Here is a 22,869-nt window from a genome sequence, read left to right as displayed (position 1 = left end):
TAGAGCGCCAGTTTAAGTGTAACCTTAGAATTATTGGTGATCCCACTATTTATCTAGCACCATCATCAAGTGTAAACTTTAGTTTGTCCAGTACTTGTACAAATACACCAGCTAAAAACTAATGACATTCCTATCAGCCTCAGCTGTACTTTGGGTTTAGTTAGCTTAATTACTTACTTAATCCTCTTCGTCCCAGGTGGGACATAAGGCCGCAACAATCTTCTGCCACTAGAGTCTGTCTTTGGCCACAGTTTGGGCCGTGAGGTACCATTTCCTTAAGCTCGGCATCAACGTTGCTTTTGGTCTGACCCTATTTCACCTCCCTGTTGGTGTCCATCTGAGGGCTACTTTGGGGTTTCTTTCTAGTGGCATCCTCAGTATGGGTCCAACGCATCAGAATGTTCATTCCTTATTAATGTTCCTAGATTGGGTTTAGTGCTAATTAGCAAATGTTAGCATGCTAACATGCTAAACTACGATAGCGAACATTATCCTTGCATAACATCATGAGCATGGCTGAAGATTCTTGTGACGCAAACATGCTGGTTCCAGCTTCTCAAATGAGTATAAATGTTACTTGCAGCCCTAAAAAAGTAATCACACTTATTTGCTGATTTACAGGTGACAATGTGCAATTTTCATATTCTAATGAAAAGATGCTATAACAGCAAAATGCAGTGTTCCTGTCATAAGAAATTCAGTTTTGGTGACCAAAAGTATATGTCATATTGAGTCTCTGCATGTTGTATTCATTATATTTTATTTTATGTAGTTTATGGTTAAAGATGTAAATACAGCCTTATCTCAGTCTCAGTTCTCTATCGAGACATCGAAAAAAGAAAACGATGACCATTTTCATTATACTCACTGTGCAGACGTTACTCTCTTGTAAAAACCAAACCTACGCCTTTTGTATTAAAGTGTGTATATTTGTGAATGTATTTGTGATAGTGGAGGTGGTGGTGGGTTGGGGCAGTGCCCTCTGCTCCATGTTATGTTATGAAGTAAAATGGCTGCTCTTCGTCGAGGGAAGGTTCAGCTGAAATTAGCAACGCTTGAAAAAAATAGGGAAGTGAGGAAGAGAGTGGAAGAGCAAAGTAGGGAAAAAAGATGGGGAGAGCAAGCATGGAGGAGCTGGAGTGGATAGAGTGTGAAAAAAGTAATCAAGTGTAGTTAGGGAGCAGCAAGAGGAGAGAGATGGAGGTAGTACGAAGAGAAAACTGTGAAAGGAGACATAAAAAGAAAGTCAGAGGTCTCCCACTTTTGTGAATTATGCTGCAACTGCTGTTTCAGATGTGTCACATTTATGTCAGTATAGTGTGCTTGGTGATGTGTTTTTTGTGTGTGTTTGTTCAGTGCTTGTTTGTTATGCTTTCCCTTATTGTTTCTGTCTATAACAATAAATATCAGGTTCTGCCAACTCTGGCTACCACTAATATGAAGGATAAAAAGTTATTATTACTATATATGAATTCATAGCGGCTTCTATTACTCTTGTTTTCCTGCTTCCCCTTCATCTTTTAATCATGAGCAGTCAAACTTATTTCAGACACTCCTCTCTCTTTGGAAACCACTAGCTACTCTAAAGCTGGTCTCCTCACGTGCACATTTTGCCTGTTTCTGTGCAAATTTGTGAACATGGCTTGGTTTTCTACAATTTCGTGTGAGTACTTTGTGCTGCCAGTAGGGGTCTCTGTCTCACCACTAACCCAGATGGCAGCAGTGACCGGTGCGCTGGACTGCTGTCAGTTAATGGTGGAAGTCACCACAGTCACAAAAGGATGCTTTAATGCGTGGGGCCTGTCTCACTGTTTCATCTCTCTCTCTTTCTCTCTCTCTCTCTCTCTCTCTCTCTCTCTCTCTCTCTCTCTCTCTCTCTCTCTCTCTCTCTCCTGTGAACCCTGTTTCCTTGACAACCAGGTGCAAGCAAGTAAACCTACAGACAAGAACCATTTTCTTTTCTTTTTCTACACGTATGCACTGCCAGTCCCAATGGTTATGTTTTTGAATGAGCATTTTAATATGTTTTTTTTTTTACTGACTGAACATAGAGCATGGAATCAGTGAGTGGTTGAGCCCAGTGAGTGATGAAGCACTGGAGAATAGGAGGGGTGAGAATTAATGAATGAATAAAGAGGGGAGAAATGCAGAATTAAATAAAATAAAATGAATGAACATTCAAATCAGCTCTAACTAATTAGACAACGCTCATAACTAATAAAGCGCTCTATTTTTTTTTTTGCTGAGTTGTACATTTTAACTCTTAAACTTAAACAAATAACTAAATATAAAGGCAAGAGGACAATCTGTATACAAGTCAGATTGTCACTATGTACTGTATGTACAGGGTCAGGTGCTGTATGAATAATAAGTTCCTCTATATAGAGATGGGTTACTGTGTATACATTGAGAGTATGTGTACAAAAATCAAATCAAGGCAAATAGCATTTTTTGAGTTTGAAAAAATTTGTACAGAACAAATCAAAATGAAATATAATGTGGGTTATAAAATATTACTTAGACCTGACAAGGAGCCTCATGATGATGTCTCCACACTTAGTTGCTGATATTTTGCAGTCAACACACATCAAACAATGTTAGCACTACTAAAGGACATGCCAGTGATGAAGTATTGCCTGCTCTATTTGAAAAGTGTCCTGAGATAACTTCTGTTATGAATTGGCGCTATACAAATAAAATTGAATTGAATTGAATTAAAGTTGGGTGACTTGCGAGAGACAGAGTTTAAAAAAAGAAACGATCAAAGTCAAAGCAACAGTGGTTGAGATATCCTGACTTTTAGTCCCTAATATGGATCAACATTCAAAAAGCTTGACAGAATTCCCATGACGCAACCCCAAAGAGTCTTTTGTAGGACCCTCCCTGCCTGGTAAACAGCCATATCTTTAAAACTCCACACAAAAAAATGTTGCTTCTAAGATCCCAGAGTACCAAGTGATCAGAAGACATTATACAAACTTTTTTTTTAAATCAGCAGAGTGCCCTTTTATAAATGTGCTATCTACTTTAGGCGGTACAAAAGCCCTGGCATCACTGGCATCATGATATGACGTTGTTATGACATTATAATATTGCAATCATTGAAAATGTGAGCCACTAACAAAGAGTCAAGTAAGACTTTGTGCCACATTTTCTACATTTCAATAAGCTAAATGTGTGATTTATGGTGATGCTCAAGTATGTCATGGCACCACAAGAGAATCACTGGCACCAATTGCAGTGCAGACACTAACAATGTGATGATAAAATATACTTCATATTCTTTACTGTATAAAAGCACCGGAAGGTTTTTCAGTCAAGTACGCGCGCTTAGAAATCTTGCTGAGAGAGGAGGGACAAAACAGGCTGCCATTTATAAATAGAAAGAATCAGCATGCACAATGTCATGCTGGAGGAAAATGGGTCTCTTGAATTTGTGATGAGTAAGCAGTGACTGGAGTTTTTATTAGGAGGAAATAGAGCATTTAATTTCATGCTAATTCTTGGCATTAGTTCCAAATGTGACTTAAAAACTCCCTCTGAGCGCCTGAACTTCCATGTGCCCGTTCCTGTGGGTGCATGTACATGTGTGCGTGTGTGTGTGTGTGTGTGTGTGTGTGTGTGTGTGTGTGTGTGTGTGTGTGTGTGTGTGTGTGTGTGTCTGTGTGTGTGTGATTGAGCAATAAAGAACAGGTGGCCTGAGCCCCCAGCAGTCCTCATCTAAACCCTGCCTCTTTCTTCCTCCATCAGCTGATCACTATGAGCTGCTCTGTCTCCTCCTCTTCCTCCCCCCCTCCGTCCTCATCATTTCTGTCTCATTCTGTCTTTCTCTCTGATCAAATTCATACATGTTTGCCTCAACGACCCCTGCCCCCCCCCTTTTACTCTGCCTGTCCTTGTTTATCCATCTCCCTACCCTCTCTCTTTTTTTCTCTCTCTCTCCTTACCCCTCGTCCCTGCTGTCTCTCGTCCCGGCTGCAGTTAGAGCAGGCTGACTAGCGGAGTGCTGTTGTCCCCGGCGGAGGGCAGAGGGAGCAGCACAGGAATCTGATCTAGCCCTGCTGCACTCAGTGTCGACCACGACTCAGAGGAACCAGCCCTCTCTTCCACCTTCATCGCCCTCTCTTCCTATCACTCCTCATCCTCTCTATATTCGGTCCTCCTCATCTGCCTGTTTCTGTCTCTCTTTTTATGGGGGGTCTGTTTGAGGGATCTGATATGTTTATCCTTCACCATGAACCCAACAGTGAAGATCCACCTTCAGAATGGGACCCACTTTAACACCTACATGTACCAGGTAGGGACTCAGCACCCGTACAGTTTGTGGATGTTACCGGTGAAGGATTGTCTCCAGCTCAAACAGCTCTCTCTGTGGTCTCCACATGTCCTTGCCTGAGTATTGATTTCAGTGCTGATGGCTCTTTTCTAGGACTGAGATACGGCCTCCTCTCCACCTCTTCCTCCCCTCCTTCTCCTCCCTCCTTTTCACCACCATGCCTCAATCAATCAGCGAAGAATGATTAATGCCTCGCAGTGATGCAAATAGCATATCAGTTTGGAAATGTGGGCACGCCTCTTCCACTAAGTCTTTTCACTGGTTGATGTGGCTGGTTGCATGTTTTCAACCTCCAATTGTCCAAGAATATAAAGGATAAATATCTGTCATGCACTGATGGGGATGTTCTCCCTTTTTCCTGTGACTGCTGTGCGTGCTTGGTTTTCCGTATGTTGATTACAGCATGCGTGCGAGAGGCAGACTCTACCGATGCACAACAAAAACTCTTTGTGTTTCTCCTTTCATCCAAGCAGAGGAAGTATTCCCCTCTTCTCCTCTCTTTCTTTGCCCCTCTTTCTCATGCAGGTTTTGTTTTGCTTTAATGAATAAAACTGGGATACATGAATGGATGCTATTCTGGGCTCAGACCGACCTTCAGTGGGCACAGAGGAGGAGAGAAAGTTGGAAAACTTGCAAGGATTTGACACATTTTGTTTGCTGAACTGTAAGAAAAGGATATTTTGAAAAAAAAAAAGACATAATTGTTGTGTCAGCTATGCACTCATCTGTCACTGTAAAAATGCTTTTGCTGCGTCAATCAACTTTATGGTATAATAATCAGGGTATTAAATGACTTTTGATGTGCAGGTTTTCAGTAGTGGGTTATTGGGTTTGTGCCAGGTTTCATTTAAATCCCTTCAAAAGTGGTTAGAAGTCTTCCAGATGGGGCGACCTGGTGGCTCACTTGGTAGATGGGTTTGATTCTGATCCATGGCCCTTCACTGTGTGTCATCCCCTCTCTTTCTCCCTCTTTCCTGTCACTCTACAGCTGTCACTATCAATTAAAAGGTAATATAGGTAACAAAACAAATAAGTCTCCCACATTGACTTATGCTTGAGATTTCACAAAGAAATTCCCTTTTTTTCCAAGGTGTTCAGAGAGGGATTTACTGAGTTGTATTTACGCCGAGCGTATTTGCTGTTGTGCTATCAACGTTCCAGAAGTGAGTCCAGAGCTGGCACAGCTTCTGTCAGTCTTGGCATTAGCCCTAATGTGCTTCACTTAGTCTGATTTGCTCACAACTCACAATGATTATGCAGAAGCCTAATTTGACTACATCTGTCTCGGAATTAACGTGGTTGCTTTTTTAAATGTACTTGTTGTTGTTTACTTTTTAAATTGACCATGTTCTACATTCTGAAGGGATGCTTTTGTAAAAGTTTCCTGCGGGAGTTGTTTTCTCCAGAGCACCAGTCAGGGTGGAGATCTGTCAAGTGCTGTAGTCAGCTGCTTCACTCCCGAAGTCTCAAGAGCTGTCACACCATCATACAGAGGGAATATCTCTCAGCAGCATGTTTGTGTTTCAGTGTGTGCGCCCACGTGGAAGCGCGCCTGCGTTCCTCTGATGAAACGTTCATGCAAAGTTTGGATGCTGCTCAAACACTTCACTTTCCTAATGAGCCGTTGCCATGGTGATGGCTGCAGTGTGCGGGGCGGCGTCATGGCAACAGATTACTCATTGCCTACTTAGGGCCAACACCCTGGCAAGGTGTTGTGGTGGTGTGTGTGTGTGTGTGTGTGTGTTGACTGAGATTTGTCAGAGGAAGGTCGAGTCCACCTCTGTGCTGTTTGCCCCTCACTCTCTCTGCAGTGGTGAAGAGTTACAGCTGTGATATCTGAGTCTCCCTGGGGACTCACTCATTCTCTAGTCCCCGACTCTGCATTCATCTTCAGTGTGGCACTCCTAAGTGAATTACCACGATTTACATCAGAATTAATTTAGTGTCTTTCGGTGTGCACAAGTGAAAGAAGCTCAGTCATTATATACAATCTCAGATGAGGCATCTCCTTCTTCTCTGCCTCTCCACAGCAAATAATAATTTCTGTGGGATGGTGAAGCTTGATCTTTTCAGTGATTCCTGTCTTGCATTTGCATTGTATGCATCTTGGTTTCTGGGTCTGTTTACAACACAGTGACAGTTCAGTCAGACTTTTTGCTGTGATACTGAGTGTTTTTTTCTGTGTCCTTCTTGTTGATTGACAGGATAAACAGGAGAACCAAAACTGATAAAGTAATTTTTAGTGACTGCCTTTTAAATGCACTAAAATGTAACTTTGTCCTGGATGTGATGTGAGTGCTGGTGATGTTCACTTGGGCATCCTCAGATTAGCATAACTAATGTCACATTCTACAATCCTACCCTGTGAATCATACAATGTGTGAATGAGTTAATAGTCATGTTTCCATCTCTTTCCTTTCTTGCTCAGTCACATATTTTCCTCCTTTCCTCTCCTCCCACCAACTGACGCTCACAGACACGATGAGCTGCCTCACTGTTCTCATCGATTTATATTTGTTTTGGCTTCAGTCTCTTGTCTTCCCAATCTACCCACACGCCATAAAGTTAGAGGCTGCTTGTTGCTTCGTGCATTAATTCTTTTAATTTCAGACTACACCAAATGCATAAAATAAAGGTCTCTCCTAAGGCATTTATTTATTTAAAGTGGGAAAAACAGTAAAACTCCCCAAAGTATCTCTAACCAGATCACATATTTAGGCTATTCTATGCAACCTTTTAATAACTAATGTTTACTGAGCCTCCTTTGAACCTGTTTTGAGCCCCGCTGGGGAGGCCCACCTCCCACTCTGAAAACCTCTGGCATAGATTATGCTGTTCATATTCTCTAACATGTGGGTAATAGTGAATGAGGGGGAGATTTTAGACATAGTTCAGGTGTGTGTTGTAGGTTAACTCCCCACCGTACTGACCTCTCAGCACATCACAGACACAACGAACACAAGTACAGAAAGAGAAGCACACTCTCTTAAGTATAAACCTTATATATATTTTTTGGATGGCGTGTGTGTGTGTGTGTGTGTGTGTGCGCGTGAGACTTTTTAAAAATATATATCCAACTGCACTCCAATCTCTCTTCCTGTCTTTCCTCGCACACACACACACACTGCATTTTTTTCATCCTTTAATCCCAAACTGCTTAAGGAAGCGAAGGGAAGAAATCCCTTTACAATGTCTGGGCTCAGCAGTGTTTGGTAACCACTTGCTATCTCACATTGTGGTTGGAGGCAGAAGAACCTTCTCTCCACTCGATATGATATACTCTCTGACAGATGTCAAGGTTGTGTTGTCAGAGAGCTGCGTCTATCTGACTGTTGTGTGAAGTTGAATAAACATCCTGGGATTTTTCAAAGCTTGCATGGGGTTAGGATTGTGTAGTGCACACAGTGATAGCGCGTATGTGTGTGTGTGTGTGTGTGTGTGTGTGTGTGTGTGTGTGTGTGTGTGTGGAAAAGCAGTAGAAGCTGCCAGAGGGAAGGCGTTTGACAGACCTTCATGAGAAATTAAATAGGAAAGTTTTTTGTCTAGACAGTGGTGTGTTATATTTTATATATAATACTGTTCTGTTATATAATACAGACGCTATGTATTCATGCCTTTATCTATTCATAGGTATTTGTCTGTGCATGTTTCTCACATTTGTTTTTGTTTTGTTTTTTGGAGGGGGGTGGCGTGAAGTGGTTGTGAGGAGATGCAGAGAGCTTCTAAAAGGCAGAGGGATGATGGGATGAGCAGATGAAGTAGAGAGCGCAAGAGGTGGCCTGTAGAGCCTTTTTGCCACGATTGAAAGACACAGTGAGCTCTAACATCTGTTGGTGGATTTGGGCTGAGCTCTCGTCTATTGGTGCGCCTCTGTGGAATAAGGGAAAGTAAAATGAACACGCTGACCCATTTTCCCCCTTTCCTCCCGATGCTCCTTCCATTTCTCTCTCTTCCCTCTCCCGTCACTCCGCCCCACTCCACTCCACTCCCACTCCCACTACACCGTGTGTATTGCTTGTCCCACTTGATGTATTGTTTTTATATCACATTGTGGTGGAATGTAACTAAAATTTACAAAAGTACTGGTCAATTTTTACAATTTGCTTGTACTTTTCTATTTATTTATTATTTATTTATGTATTTTCCATTTTTTGCTTCTACTTTAATCCATTATATTTCAGAGTTACTTTGCAGATTTAGATTATAAGCACAAAATATAAATCAATTAACAAATTATGATCTCTTATTATAGGTTAAGCCACTCAGCAAGTAATTAAAATCAGCTCCACCTTACCAGCTGCAACATTAAAGTGATGAACACATTAATGCACAACTAATTATAATCCAATAATATTATATGCGTTATTCTCAAATGGACCCCTCTGCATAATTAATAATTCTACTTTTGGTAATTTACATCTAATGTGGTGCTAATACTAAGTCATTTAGTTAATGTAGGAGTTGTTACAGAGTATTTCTACACTGTTCTTCTTCCACCTCTGTCTAAAGTAAAACATTATATGCCAGTTTACAGGACAGGGCAAATTTAGAGAGACACATTTGTGTTATGACATTCAAATCACTTCTCTGATTGCAGGCAGACTTGATTTCAGTCCATTTGATAAACATCATGCAGGGCTTTAGACACAGAGTTCCATGAAGGAGGTGTGAAACATTATGTGCAACGGCGGTGGTAACGTAACAAGAAAGATGGGGCTGGTTATTGATGAATAACTGAACAGGCCAGTCAGGGCAATGGACCCAAAGTCAGAGACTGAAGTGGCTGGTATCAATTTCATTTGAAAATCAAAGAGGTCTGTCAAAAGTACGGATGTCCAGATCACAATTTTTGTTTCTGATCCTTTATTGTTCATTTACCCTTATTGAGTTTGATTTCTTTTTATCCAGATCCATCAAACTGTGAAACTAAAGGCCAGAATGTGTCATACACAAGGCATACACTATCCCTATATTGCATATTTATCCATTTCTTATGGGTCGAGATTCTGTTCGTACTTTGGTTTTACAGTCACACCTGTTCTGGTCACAGCTATCTTCTTGATAGGCCCAGACTGGTGTCAGGTGTATTGACAGGTGTTTTGCTGTATTGGCATTTTGAACCAGGTCTGGCACATTACGCTCTGCCATCTTTGCTAGAGTTTAAGAGCAGCAACATGGAATGTCCCTGATTTAAACTTTAAAGAAGCATTTCTTAGTCATGCTCAGTGTTTGGGTCAGCAGTGAGAAACATGAGAGTGCAAGAGTGCAGTGTCATAGCTGCATGGAGTACCAGGACTTCAAAAAGTGTGTGTGTGTGTGTGTGTGTGTGTGTGTGTGTGTGTGTGTGTGTGTGTGTGTGTGTGTGTGTGTGTGTTTGAGACAAGCAGAGAGTACATGAGCCTCTGGGTATTGTTTTGGACTAAAGCCAAGCTTACAGGAAATGCCAACAAAGCACCAAGAGACGTTAAAACAACAAGCACACACATACAAACAGACTCACACACATGCACACACACACACACAGTAAATAAACAGCCACCCAATCTCTGCTCCAGCGTGATCAAACCACAGAAAAAATTAAAAATCAACCTCCAGCCAAAACTGTGTGAGTCATTGGCTCGTTGTCTCCCGCTGTAACGGCAGCTTTTCATCTTGTGTGAATCTAATCGATGGCAGACAGAAAATCATACGGGCAAGTGGATTAAGTATGGGGCTCGGAGACAGAGAAACACCCTCTGACATAAGAATGAACTGCTTAGATAGCAGACAAATCATGAAATGTTAGTTGTACAAGGACAAAATCAGGGAGTGACATTTCACCCTTCCACTGATCAGAACGAAGAGACTGGTCTGAGGATCAGTTTACACTGATACACTTCATCTGCACAAGACAGAATGTGAAGACCTTATAATCCCAGACCAAAGCAGGTGAACCTTATCATTTTTAGAAAAAGACATCTGATACTGCAGTAATAGATGGTCTACTGCATCAGGTTGATATATATCAGATATTGTCAGTCATAGAAAAACCTATTGGTAACATCTCAATACTTTATTATGTGTTATGATGTCTCCACAGACCTTTGACCGCCTTTGACCACTGTGATTTTAAAGGACTAGTTCATCACAACATGAAGAACAGCCAGGTGAAATGCTATTAAAGTTTATATACTGTAAAAACCAAACACACAGCAGAGTAGTGCTGCAGTTCCATCACATCATTCTCACAAACTATTAAAGTTAATGGAGCCATCTCTTTACGGTTCCAAAAGAGCATAAAATCTCCATCAAATTTGCAATATGAGGTTGTATGTGGAGCTGTGGAAGGATGGTGTTGCTGTCTTGAGTAGTGTGGGAGTCGGCTGTGACTACACAGAGAAACTAGACACTGCATACTCAACAGCAGGTACAGAAGTACATTCTTTTCATATATGCACTATATCAGGCACATCAAATATCTGTTTTGTTTAACATTTTGAGAAATATGCATATTCACTTTCTTACCAAGATTTATTGAAGAAAATTGATACCACCCTCAAATGTTTGTATGACAGCTTAGCTTTAGTTTAAAATCCAAAAACAGGGTGAAGCAGTTACCTTGACTCCAAGATAACAAGATCTACCTAGCATAATATTTAAAGCTTAAACAAACAAGATACAATGTGTTAATCAGTGAGCTTTAGAGGTGCTGGTAGGCAGATTTTGTTACCTTTGGACAGAGTCAGGCTAGCTTGTTTCCGTTCTTTATGCAAACTAATTGGCTGCTGCCTTTGGCTTCATATTTAGTGTACAGCTTTTCATCTTTTTATTTATTCAGGGGGTTTGAGAGCAATGTTCTCTTTTTCAGGAACGCCCTGATCACATTCATGCAGTAATACATTCACACTGGAGTGGTTGGGGTTGAGAGCCTTGCTCAAAGGCACCTAAGTGGTAGTAAGGGGCATGTCCTACCTTTCACTTTCCCCACGCAGATTTATCCTGCCTGTCCCTGGGGTTGAACCAACAATGTTCCAGTCACAAGCTCGCTTCTCCAAATGTTAAACTATTCTTTAATTGATGTTTCAATGTGTGGTGTGAAACTAAACCTTTAAATGTTAGGAAGTATGTCCTCCATAATGCCTCAAAGCTTATTTTATGTATTCATCTTACTCAGTATAGCTACTTGATGTTATCTTGTTACATCAAAGCTACATGGTTACAATATGATATTAACAAAGAGGTCATCTCTGAATCTCAGAATTGCATCTGCACTCTATGCTGTGCTACTCATTTGTACAAAATGACTGAATTCTGGACTGAAAATTGCTTCAAACATGCCATTTCTGACAGACTGAGTGGGTCCCAACCATCCAGAAACCATTGTGGTCCAACTTCAACCTCATTGGTCGAATTTCTCAAATGTTAGCTATAAAGAACGTCTGGAGTGCCGCAAGTGCTTAAAAGCTTCAGTGAAGTGCATCTGTCAGCATTGAGGAGTGTGAAGAATGTACATTAATAAATCAAATGGCTCTCAAGTGAAATACACTTTTCTCACACAGCAAAGAATTCATTTTGATTATTCAATAATCTGAGGTTGATACTGAAAAGTGTTGTATCATCACTGGGAATTTTAAGGTTGTTTTATAGTCAGAGATTAAGACAACACTGTTGTCACTTGATAATATTTGCTTTTTGGACTATATAATGGAATTAGTCATAACATGATCGGAAGAAGTTCAGAATGTTTTCAATTCAATTCAATTCAATTTTATTTGTATAGCGCCAATTCATAACAGAAGTTATCTCAGGACACTTTTTAAATAGAGCAGGTCTGGACCGAACTCCTTATCTTTTCTGCTGTCTTTGAATCCTAGCATCAAAAAGATATGTTTTTTTGTATGAAGGAAATCCCATTTGTTGCTAATGGGAAAATAGAGACAGACAGTTGATGTAAACCAATTTTGTTTTCTACAATTACATTAGCCTAATGGCTTTGGCAAATTTCTGTCCTATTTCAGCTAGACTGTTTTCAATTAATCACAGCTAATACACTGTGAATGTGTCTCAGCTACAGTAAAAGTCAAAATCCTGATCTTTTTTATTATAATTTTTGATTTTGACTGTTTTGTCCAACTAGACACAAGTCCACTTCTTTTTTCCCTGGCTATCCCAGAGGTGGGCACTGAGGTTGGCAGAGTGGCTGAGGTTGTGTTTATGCAGATCAGATAGCACAGTGCCATTTTGGTCTTTTCCACCCGTTCCGACCACCTCTTATCGCAGGCACACAGAAAGAATTTTATATGCAGCATCCCTCAGAATTTAAGTTTTCTTTTAGGAGAAGCCAGCCTGAACTGCCCAATATTTAAGTATACTCTAACTTCACCTCCTGATAAAGTAGTCAACAATGTGCTCATCCTGTGCTGCTTGGCGCCACAAATGTGCTTGTGCCACCAAAATTGAAAATTCTGGCCACGCCCACGTGTGTTTGCGCTTTGCATCCTGAGATTGCAGCTGCATATGTGCCCAGTTTCACTAAAGTAGAGCCCATTATGTTGATCAGTGATACAGTATTAACCTCTGTATTTGTGCGTGTGTGTGTGTGTGTATGTAGGAGTTTGCCACCCTGACGAAGGAGCTGAACATATGCCGGGAGCAGCTGCTGGAGAAAGAGGAGGAAATATCTGAGCTGAAAGCTGAAAGGAACAACACCAGGGTATGTGTGTGTGTGCGTGTGTGTGTGCGCGCGTGTGTGTGTGTGTGTGTGTGTGTGTGTGTGTGTGTGTGTGTGTGTGTGTGTGTGTGTGTGTGTGTGTGCATATGTAAGTGCAAGTGAGTGGTGAGGCTGATGAAAACAAACAATGCTTCTAAGCTTGAAATTAGTATTCTCTTTGGTCATGCATGCATTCATATGTGTGTATGTGTGTGTACTTGCTGTAGCTGCTGTTGGAGCACCTGGAGTGTCTGGTGTCTCGTCACGAACGCAGTCTGAGGATGACAGTGGTGAAGAGACAGGCACCCCCACCATCTGGAGTCTCCAGCGAGGTGGAGGTCCTCAAAGCCCTGAAGTCGCTGTTTGAACACCACAAGGCTCTGGATGAAAAGGTGGACACACAAACACACACACACCAAACACACCTATTTAAGGGCTGTGCTCCATTCTAACAAATACATGCAGGGGACACACACCACTTTGTTGCTCCTGGTTTGTCTTTTGAAATGCTGTCCTCCCTCGCTAATTAATCCTGATCAATTCATTGTTAAGGTCTCCATCGGAGGGAAGAGATTGTTAACAGCAAACAATAGCAACAGCAAATTATGATTTGAAATTCAAGCAGATGAAAAAACAGGGAGAAATTCCTAATAATATAATAATATGTAACAAATATGTATAATATGTAAAAAGATTCTTCGTTCAGATGAGGTAAATAGAGGTCTCCAGCCACTATATGAAAATTTCTAGTACAAAATACTATATGTTATACTAGCAAAGTAAATCAAACACTTGAATTGTGAGATAAAACAGATCTCTTTATTTACAGATTAATATTCTGTGTCTCTTCTTCAGCATATAAGTGTGTCCTTGTGTTTCTGGACTTTCTCTTGATGTGTGTTTTCTTGGTGTTTGTCAGGTACGTGAGAGGCTTCGGGTGGCTCTGGAGAGGGTGGCCACCCTGGAGGGACAGCTAGCAACTACCACGCAAGAGGTGAGCTGTGTGAACATGACTGTGTGTGTGTGTAGGTGTATGTGTGTAGGTGTGTGTATGTGTGTTTATGTGGTTATTGGTAAGTGAAACATCTGTTCGGTCCCAAGCAGACATCTGTTGAAGCCTCCAGTCTGATCTCATATATGCTTCAAGTGTCACGCTGGGTGAGACGCTCTGTCTTCTCAGCCCTCTGTTCATACACACACACACACACACACACACACTGTACAAAATGCCATTAAAGAAATCATTATGAAGATAAAATTATGCTTAATATTCATAGCAGGCTCAGTAAAAGCAGAGTCACAGTGAGTTATATAAGAATTTAAGTCAAAGTATTATTAAGTTGCACTGATCACACAGGAGCAGACCCTGCCTCCTCTATTCTGAGCATAATTCATATTGTAGTTATGTAAAATATGGTAGAGCATGCTGTCTGATGAATGTTGGCAGCCTGAGCCAAGGGTTCCCTTTGGGAGACAGTTTTGTTCTTGGATTCACTGAGGGAAAAGAAAAGATAGTAAATGTGTGAGTTTGTTCATTGTTCTTTTTTTTTTTTTTTTAATCTACATTTCAGTTGAACATGGTGAGACAAAGGAAGGATGGTGACTCAGTGGAGCGAACAGATGGATCCAAACCTACATGGAAGGTCTTCCTGGCTGTGTGATTGTTTTTCTGCTCTGTGCTTTATCTTATGTCTGCCTATAGTATTTGTCTGTCTGGCTGTCGATCGCTGTCTTCATAAGTATGTCTTTCTTCCACACATTAAGACACCTACTCACGCACACACATACACATGATAGGTTAATGGAGCTAAATTAATCTTCCTTTACCTTTCTGATAGTTCTAATAACATTAAAACTCTTGCTCTCTATTCGAGCCCTGTCTTCCATGGTTTGGGCCCTGAAACGAGCACACATTATGTAACTGTGTCTGGCTCCATCCACAGGGAGTAACAAACCTCCCTGCAATTAAACAGCAGAGCCTGTTTGTATCTGAATGGAAATCGTCTTCCTCTGTACGGGCCGGGCAACCAGAGAAGAGCAATATGAGATCTACTTACTTTGGCTCCTATTTCTTTGGCTGAAGGACGCAGGAAGCAAATATAAGTGTCAACAGTAGTTTTATTTAAAGCAATAATTTAACTTGAAAAATCAATAACTTACCATTAAGAAAGGATGAGAGGATGAGACAGCGATTGAGGGAGAAAGGATGAAGAGAGAATTGTTAGAGTATACTAGCATTAGGAGGAAGAGTTTAGTTAGATGTCTCAGAGTGTGAACTGTGCAAACACACACTGCCAGGGCATTATCCATGACAGCCGCTGTCCTGCTGACACTCACTGCCTCCGGTTGCTGCAACCAGCACCCTATAGGGGATATTTTTAATTCAAAACACCATTAAATGATCATGACCACATGTCCTTTTTAGCAGGAACCCCAACCAAGACCATCTCAGGGCCATGTCGTACCCGACTTCCACACATTGACAGTCAGATGGGGCTGTACTACAGCTGCTATTTCCAAAGTCCCTGGAAGTAAATCTAATATTGAGTTTATGTGGCTAAACTGGAATTATGCACAATTGCACAAATCACCAGGTGTGTTTTATTAAGTTGCTTCAGACCATTTAGCCCTATTTCCCCCAGTGTTTCATGGTATGTTTATGTTTCTGTAAGGTATTCATGAGCAGGCAAAATTGGAACATGAGGGAGCGGAGGGGGTCCTACTAACTTTGGCTGCCCACTGTGTTGCCTGTCTGAATATGTGTCCCCGAAGGTTTGTTTAATTAAGGCCCTGGAATTAACTGCACTTTGAGCTGAGAAGGGAAGAGAAACAACATCAAAACAACAACATGGCTGCCTAACCTTACACAACCCGCCCTCCTATGCATAACGCTCAACACTTTTTAATCTAGGTCGTCCAACTTTATCAGTTCTACAACTGTCAAAAAACTCAACGCATAACATGAACATTTGTATACGTGTCTCAGTCCTAGAATACATTTTATGCAAGAATGTGCACATATATCCAATAATTCTGTGTGTCCACCTTACAGAGACTACCCAATGGCTCCATAGACGCTCATGACGATGGCAGTCGGGTGTCTGAGCTTCAGGAGCTGCTTGATAGGACCAATAAGGAGCTGGCCCAGAGCCGCGAACACTCTGCCACTCTCAACGCCCGTTTGGCCGAGCTCGAGGCCGAGCTCACGAATGCGCGCAGAGAACTGAGCCGCAGTGAGGAGCTGTCAATCAAACAACAGAGGGAACAGAGAGAGGTGAGAGTAAAGGAAATGTGCTTTTGTTCTGAAAGCAAGCACTCAGAACACTGGGCTGCAAACACTTTTAGGTAAAAAGTTAATAAAATGAAACATTATACTGTTTTGTTTAAAAAAACATAGCTCTACATTAATACCCTACTATATCATTATTTTAAAAAATACACCTTTGACCCATGCCATTGAGAGTCACTCCTATATAGAAACTTTACATGATAGCAGATGGCTAAGACTAACTGAACATGTACAGTATTATGTTGTTATTGTTGTGAACATACTAGATTATTTTTTAAAGAAAAATACTAAAACCAACAAAACAAGAGATTTTCTTTAGCTCGGTCTGTCAACATTTGAGTTCAGTTCTGTTTATTGTTCCTGGAGTTTATTGCTTGATGGTAAAGCCTACCGCATTTGCTTGATTTTTGTGTGTTCTTGCTGGACATTGAATGACATTGTATATTTTTATATTATATTATTTCCTGTCATTACATTAGTACACACTTTTTTTGTATATAAACTGCACTCATACAATACACTATGAAGGTTTATGTATAGATTATGTGCATTCAATCATAAAATGGCTTCTCTCTCATGATCTCCCTGTTATTGTTGTTGTGTCTGTGCACCCACAGAGAGAGGATATGGAGGAGAGGATAACAACGTTAGAGAAACGCTACCTGGCTGCTCAGCGGGAGACCACACACATCCACGACCTTAATGACAAATTGGAGAATGAACTGGCCACCAAGGACTCACTGCACCGACAGGTAACAAACATATACACACAACAACACTAGCTGTACAAGATCACACAAAGATGTGCATAACATTTTACAATTATTCAAAATAGTAAATATCATTGTTACATTAAACCAAGCTGATTCCACAGATACCTGGTTGGGATTTAAGCATTTAAGTTTCTGAACACAAAGAACAACATCAGTTAATGAAGGCTGACATAAGGACGAAATCAATATTAATTCATGTGCTGTGTCATTATTGTGCTATGCTCAGGCTTCGTTGGATGTGTTACAGTCATAATGTGTTGTTAAGTGACACCAAAAATGGCATATTTGTCTTGAGGTGACATATGTCTAATATCCTGTCTCTGTATGTCTTGCAACATTTTAATATTTCATGCCCCAGCAATGTCACCAACAATAAAGCTGAGATGGTAATAAAATCAGAAGATCGATTGAGTTTTTCTAAAGTGTGACAATGTAAGGTAAGGTATTGAAGAATATTATAGTGAGTGAGTGAGTGAGTGAGTGAGTGAGTGAGTGAGTGAGTGAGCGAGCATCCTACTCAAAGGTTCATGTGTAGTTCAGGGTGAATCTGAGTTCAGCTCCAAATGGGGAATACCAGGAACATCCTCCACTCATGTCCGTGTGTTGTGTCTTTGCTTCTTGCTGGCTGCACTACACTCTTGTGATCACACTGTCCCTTGTCTTTCTTTGCACGTGCGTGTGTTTGTGTCAGAGCGAGGAGAAGGTGCGCCAGCTGCAGGAGATGCTGGAGATGGCAGAGCAGAGGCTGGCTCAGACCATGAGGAAGGCTGAGACATTGCCAGAGGTGGAAGCTGAACTGGCACAGAGAGTGGCAGCACTTTCCAAGGTAACACACATACACACACACAAACACACACTAACACACAGCTGTGGAACACATAGCAAATGATACAGGTGCAACAGAATAAGAATCAGTGATTTAAATACAAAACACAGAAGCAGATATACATGTAAATAAAGTTACAGAGCCTGTAGATAGAAGCAGTTGTACTTATATGTAAGTGTCTCCCTCTGCAGGCTGAGGAGCGTCATGGCAACGTGGAAGAGCGCCTCAGACAGCTGGAGTCACAACTGGAGGAGAAGAACCAAGAGCTAGGAAGGGTGTGTGTGTTTGTGTGTGTGTGTGTGTGTGTGTGTGTGTGTGTGTGTGTGTGTGTGTGTGTGTGTGTGTGTGCGCGCACCAGCCCTGCAGGGTTTCTGTGACCTCTCACTATGGTGTGTGTGTGTGCGTGTGCGTGTGTGTGTGGGCTGATGCTTCACATTAGTTGGATGTCTTGATTCTTGGCTCTGTGCTCCGTCATGCATACACGTACATACACAAGCACACAGGACAGACACACATATGGAGAGCTTTCCATTTTCCTGGTGCGTTGTTGCATGAATCTGAACCAAATCCACATATATTGCTGCAAGCCCGCCCCCCTGTCCCCCTACCCATAAGACTGATTGGCTGCTATCTTTAGACTCTGAATAATTCACGCAAGGCTAATTTCTCTCTCTCTCTGTGCAATCTCGTGACTATATTTAGTTAAACGAGCCCTCTGAGGATGCAGATTTGTGTTTGTGTGTGTCTGTGTTAATTTTCTTTAATGAAATTACTGTAGAATACACACGAAGCACAGCATTTCCCATTTAAGAGAAGGCGTTTAACCCTTTTTCATCATCACGTAAATAACTGTAATTAAATCATTCTGGCTGTGAGATCCATTGTTGGCCAAGAAGACCTATATCTGGCAGCTGGTGATCTCGGGCTAAATACACACTTCATCCTTTAATCCATGCAGAGATGCTTGATTAGCTGCATAAATACACCCAAATGGAGTCTGTGTCAAAGAGAAAATTGATGATTATGTCATTCTCATTTGTCTGGTTCTTTCTCCGCTCCTCAGGCTCGTCAGAGAGAGAAAATGAATGAAGAGCACAACAAACGCTTGTCTGACACCGTGGATCGTCTGCTCACTGAGTCCAATGAAAGACTGCAACTCCATTTGAAAGAACGCATGGCTGCCCTGGAGGACAAGGCAAGGCCTGTGCACACACATTCATCTAAGTAGCAGCTCATATGGCTGTTGTTATTGCCTCACGGAACAAATTAATATACAGTAGAGCACATGTTCTACTTGGACCACAGATTTTTTTTGACACGGTTTCATGATTTCTTTGTCTAGAACTCCCTTATTCAGGACCTCGAGAATTGCCAGAAACAGCTTGAAGAATTCCACCACACGAGGGTCAGTAAGACTTTAATGAATCACATAATCACTCAAAACTAGTGTCCTCACTTCCAACTTATATTCCCCCTTATTAGTAGTGCAATGTAATTAAGTGATGAATACACTTGGTGTGTGATATTTCCATTTTATGCCACTTTATACTTTTACTCCATGTGACAGCTGTAGTCAGTTGTTACTTTGCAAATGAAACAATACATAAAAACGATGAATTGCTAAAATATTATAGGTTAAGCTATCCAACATTATACACATTGAGCTTTTAACATTAGTTTTAACATTAAAAATGCTTACACCTTAAAGGAATAGTTTGACATTTTGGAAAGTATATGTATTTGCTCTCTTGCAGAAAGTAAGATGAGAAGGTAAATACCAATCATATGTCTGTACAGTAAACATGAAACATACAGCATAAAGCATTAATATAGCATAAAGCAGAAGACCTTCTATTGCATAATGACTCATTCACCTTTGATATTGATCTTGAAGTGCATTTTACTTATAGTACTTCAAGACTTTGACTTTTTACTTGGCTTTTACTTGTAATGGAGTAATATAATGGTATAGGTATTGCTTTTAAGTAGACAATCTTATTACATTGCTAATAATGCTTCTCTCTCCCTCAGGAACGGCTGATTGGAGAGATTGAGAAGTTGAGAAATGAGATCGACCATTTGAAGCGCCGCAGTGGGGCGTTTGGAGATGGAACTCACCCTCGGTACACACAGACATACCTCCTCCTCCACACGTGCTCTCTCTCTTACACACACCCTCTAAAATAGTGCTGTGCACGTTATTGATGGTAAGGTGTTTTGTGTATATAATCTCAGGTCTCACCTGGGTAGCTCCAGCGACCTTCGCTTCTCTGTGGTGGAGGGCCAAGATGGCCACTATAGCACAACTGTGATCAGGCGGGCACAGAAGGGCAGACTGTCAGCGCTACGGGACGACCCAAACAAGGTGCTGATAATGTCTTTATTGGGCCGAAACAACCCGAGAGTTCCTCACATATACGCACACGAAGCAGGATGGCCAACTTGCAGATAACAAGATCATGAGTCGACTATTCTTCTAACCACATACAACTCCTTACCAGTGCTCTATCCAAGTTCATGTCTGCTTTGCTAATAAGTGTCAGTGCTTGGCTGATGTATGATGATCTTCATGCCTAACTTACCATTCTCTACTAACCTCTCTGTCTCTCTGTCTCTCTTTCACCTGCTGCCATGGACATGCTGTCTGATGTAAGTTCCTTGTTCATCCATTTCTTCTCATAACTGGCCACATACTTTTTCCAAGTGTCATATTGTATTTTTAAATGTATGCATTTAATCAGAATTGATGTTGCACATTCTTCAGGAACATGTATTTATGATCAAAATCTGATCAATGTATGTTGTATTTAAAATGTGGTCTATGCCTACATACGTTAAAAGCTGTGTGTTTGTTGTATCCAGGTGTGTGCGGTGTTTGAACAGGACTACCCATCTCTGCGTGGGAGTGTCAGCCATCTCCTTGGCAGCGACATCGAGGGAGAGTCAGACCTGGATGATGACGTTAGCTCGGCCCTGCTTTCCCCCAGCGGCCAATCAGACGCTCAGACTCTCGCTCTCATGCTGCAGGAGCAGCTTGACGCTATCAACGAAGAGATAAGGTGCCAAATCACAACCACATTAGATTGCACCACATGACAGTTTCATGATCCCCATGGGGAAATTGGGTCAGTGCAGTAGCAAGAAACAGGATACAGATAAGAGGAGAACAAAGTATTCAAGATAATGCAACAAATAATTACAAGAAAAAGGACATTTTGAAGATACTGAAGCAAATAATGGTGGTGCTGCTGCTTCATCTTGTTAAAGCAATGCATGAAGGCCTGTGGCCAGACAGGATGCACCAGAGCTGATTGTGGCATTAGATATAGAGATGATATCATTTAGATAAGACTCCTCACTCTTCAGTTCTTTTTCAAGCTGGAAGAGGACGCTGTTTATTACAGTTTACAGTAAACAAGGTCTTCCTGTGACACCTCAGAATATGCTTCTGGTGAGGAGATGTAAAAAATATGCTGATTATGCTGCAGAGGAGCCAGACTCCCTCAAAGTAATAAAAATAATGTCCATATTACAAATGTAATTTTTATTTTCCAATATTTTCCAGGATCTTTGGATTTTTACATTTTTGATGCAATTATAAATAATAAATAAATGGTGATTATTTCAAAGATTCATGGCAAAATTGTACGGTAGTGCAAATGAGAAATCAAAAGTGATTTTATTTTCATCTTTTTAACCCACATATGGACTATTTTTATATTATTATGGATAGAACTTACACGGTGTGTATTGTAAAGTAATGCATGTGATGTTAAGTATTCAAAGATAACAATGTATATGTGCATGTTTGTATGTTCACAGGATGATCCAGGTGGAAAGAGAGTCAGCAGACCTGCGCTCTGACGAGATCGAGTCCCGTGTGAACAGCGGCAGCATGGACGGACTCAACGTCACACTTCGACCCCGGGCCCTGCCCACCTCCGCCACTGCCCAGTCCCTGGCATCATCATCCTCCCCGCCCACCAGTGGCCACTCCACACCTAAACACCACTCGCGCAACACCAGCCACCATCTAGGCATCATGACTCTGGTCAGAGAGCACACAAGCTCTATCTGTCGTACACACACAAATAGCAGTTTGTTCATTGTGAAAAGCTGAATCTGTAATTTTGTGTTGTTTTGTTTGATAGCCAAGTGACTTGAGGAAACACCGCAGGAAAGTAGCAGTAAGTTTACAAACACAACAAAAATTGTATGGCTTCTTTTGTCCGACTGTGGCTTTTGTGACTGAGCTGAGCTGCTTTTTTTACTCTTCTAGTCTCCAGTGGAAGTGGACAAAGCTACTATCAAGTGTGAGACATCGCCTCCCTCGTCCCCCCGTAGTTTACGGCTGGAAACCAATTTTGCCCAGTTCACAGGCAGTCTAGAGGATGGCAGAGGGTAAACACACACACAGTATGATAAATCAGCATCAGTACAGACTACACTTCAGCTCTCTACTGACAAGTTCTGAATGATCCCTAATATTTTGAAGATTGTAATCATGAATCTTCCTCTTTTTTTCATACACTGAAAAACAATTGTTTACCTTGCTTATTCGTGGTTGACAATAATATATTGTACTATAGATTCTGGTGTAACACAATTTACTCTGTTTTAATTGTTTGCAGCAAGCAGAAGAAAGGTATCAAGTCATCTATTGGTCGATTGTTTGGGAAGAAGGAGAAGGGGGGTCGAATGGAGCAGACTGTAGGCAGGGATGGACAGCTTCTACCAGCCTTATCCGGTACTAACTACTGTACCATACACCTATATTGATGCAAACTGTGTGAGATTGTGTGAGATATATATTAACACTGCTTTGCTGTATTTCAGACTTCGAGATGGGCATCGGTGACACTATGACTCTGGGAAAACTGGGCACACAGGCTGAGAGGGACCGCAGGATGAAGAAAAAGTAAAAGCATCCTTTCTTTCTCTGATGTTTTTCCTCTC

General features: G+C 41.3%; 1 protein-coding gene across 7 annotated transcripts in view; it reads left to right on the top strand.

The window, feature by feature from the left end:
* The window catches only part of ppfia4 (PTPRF interacting protein alpha 4), a 51,348-nt gene that overhangs the window by 20,924 nt on the left and 7,555 nt on the right, over positions 1-22,869 (top strand). For 3 of the 7 annotated variants that reach the window (XM_051413857.1, XM_051413859.1, XM_051413856.1), the window contains exons 3-20: positions 12,927-13,028; positions 13,253-13,417; positions 13,945-14,019; positions 14,597-14,668; positions 16,078-16,299; positions 16,932-17,066; positions 17,779-17,913; positions 18,105-18,188; positions 18,977-19,108; positions 19,256-19,318; positions 19,945-20,036; positions 20,149-20,278; positions 20,776-20,972; positions 21,736-21,964; positions 22,065-22,100; positions 22,193-22,314; positions 22,545-22,660; positions 22,750-22,831. In XM_051413857.1, the coding sequence (XP_051269817.1) occupies positions 12,927-13,028; positions 13,253-13,417; positions 13,945-14,019; positions 14,597-14,668; positions 16,078-16,299; positions 16,932-17,066; positions 17,779-17,913; positions 18,105-18,188; positions 18,977-19,108; positions 19,256-19,318; positions 19,945-20,036; positions 20,149-20,278; positions 20,776-20,972; positions 21,736-21,964; positions 22,065-22,100; positions 22,193-22,314; positions 22,545-22,660; positions 22,750-22,831 (2,189 nt within the window). Of the gene's footprint in view, positions 1-4,038; positions 4,298-12,926; positions 13,029-13,252; positions 13,418-13,944; positions 14,020-14,596; positions 14,669-16,077; positions 16,300-16,931; positions 17,067-17,778; positions 17,914-18,104; positions 18,189-18,976; positions 19,109-19,255; positions 19,319-19,944; positions 20,037-20,148; positions 20,279-20,775; positions 20,973-21,735; positions 21,965-22,064; positions 22,101-22,192; positions 22,315-22,544; positions 22,661-22,749; positions 22,832-22,869 lie in introns of those variants that run through there. The other 4 variants (XM_051413862.1, XM_051413858.1, XM_051413861.1 and 1 more) reach the window with 3 other exon arrangements.

This window comes from Dicentrarchus labrax, unplaced genomic scaffold, assembly GCF_905237075.1.
Source record: "Dicentrarchus labrax unplaced genomic scaffold, dlabrax2021, whole genome shotgun sequence".
NCBI classification, from domain to species: Eukaryota; Metazoa; Chordata; class Actinopteri; family Moronidae; genus Dicentrarchus; species Dicentrarchus labrax.
Note: the sequence above shows the minus strand (reverse complement) of the source record. Positions and strands in the feature narration are given on the sequence as shown.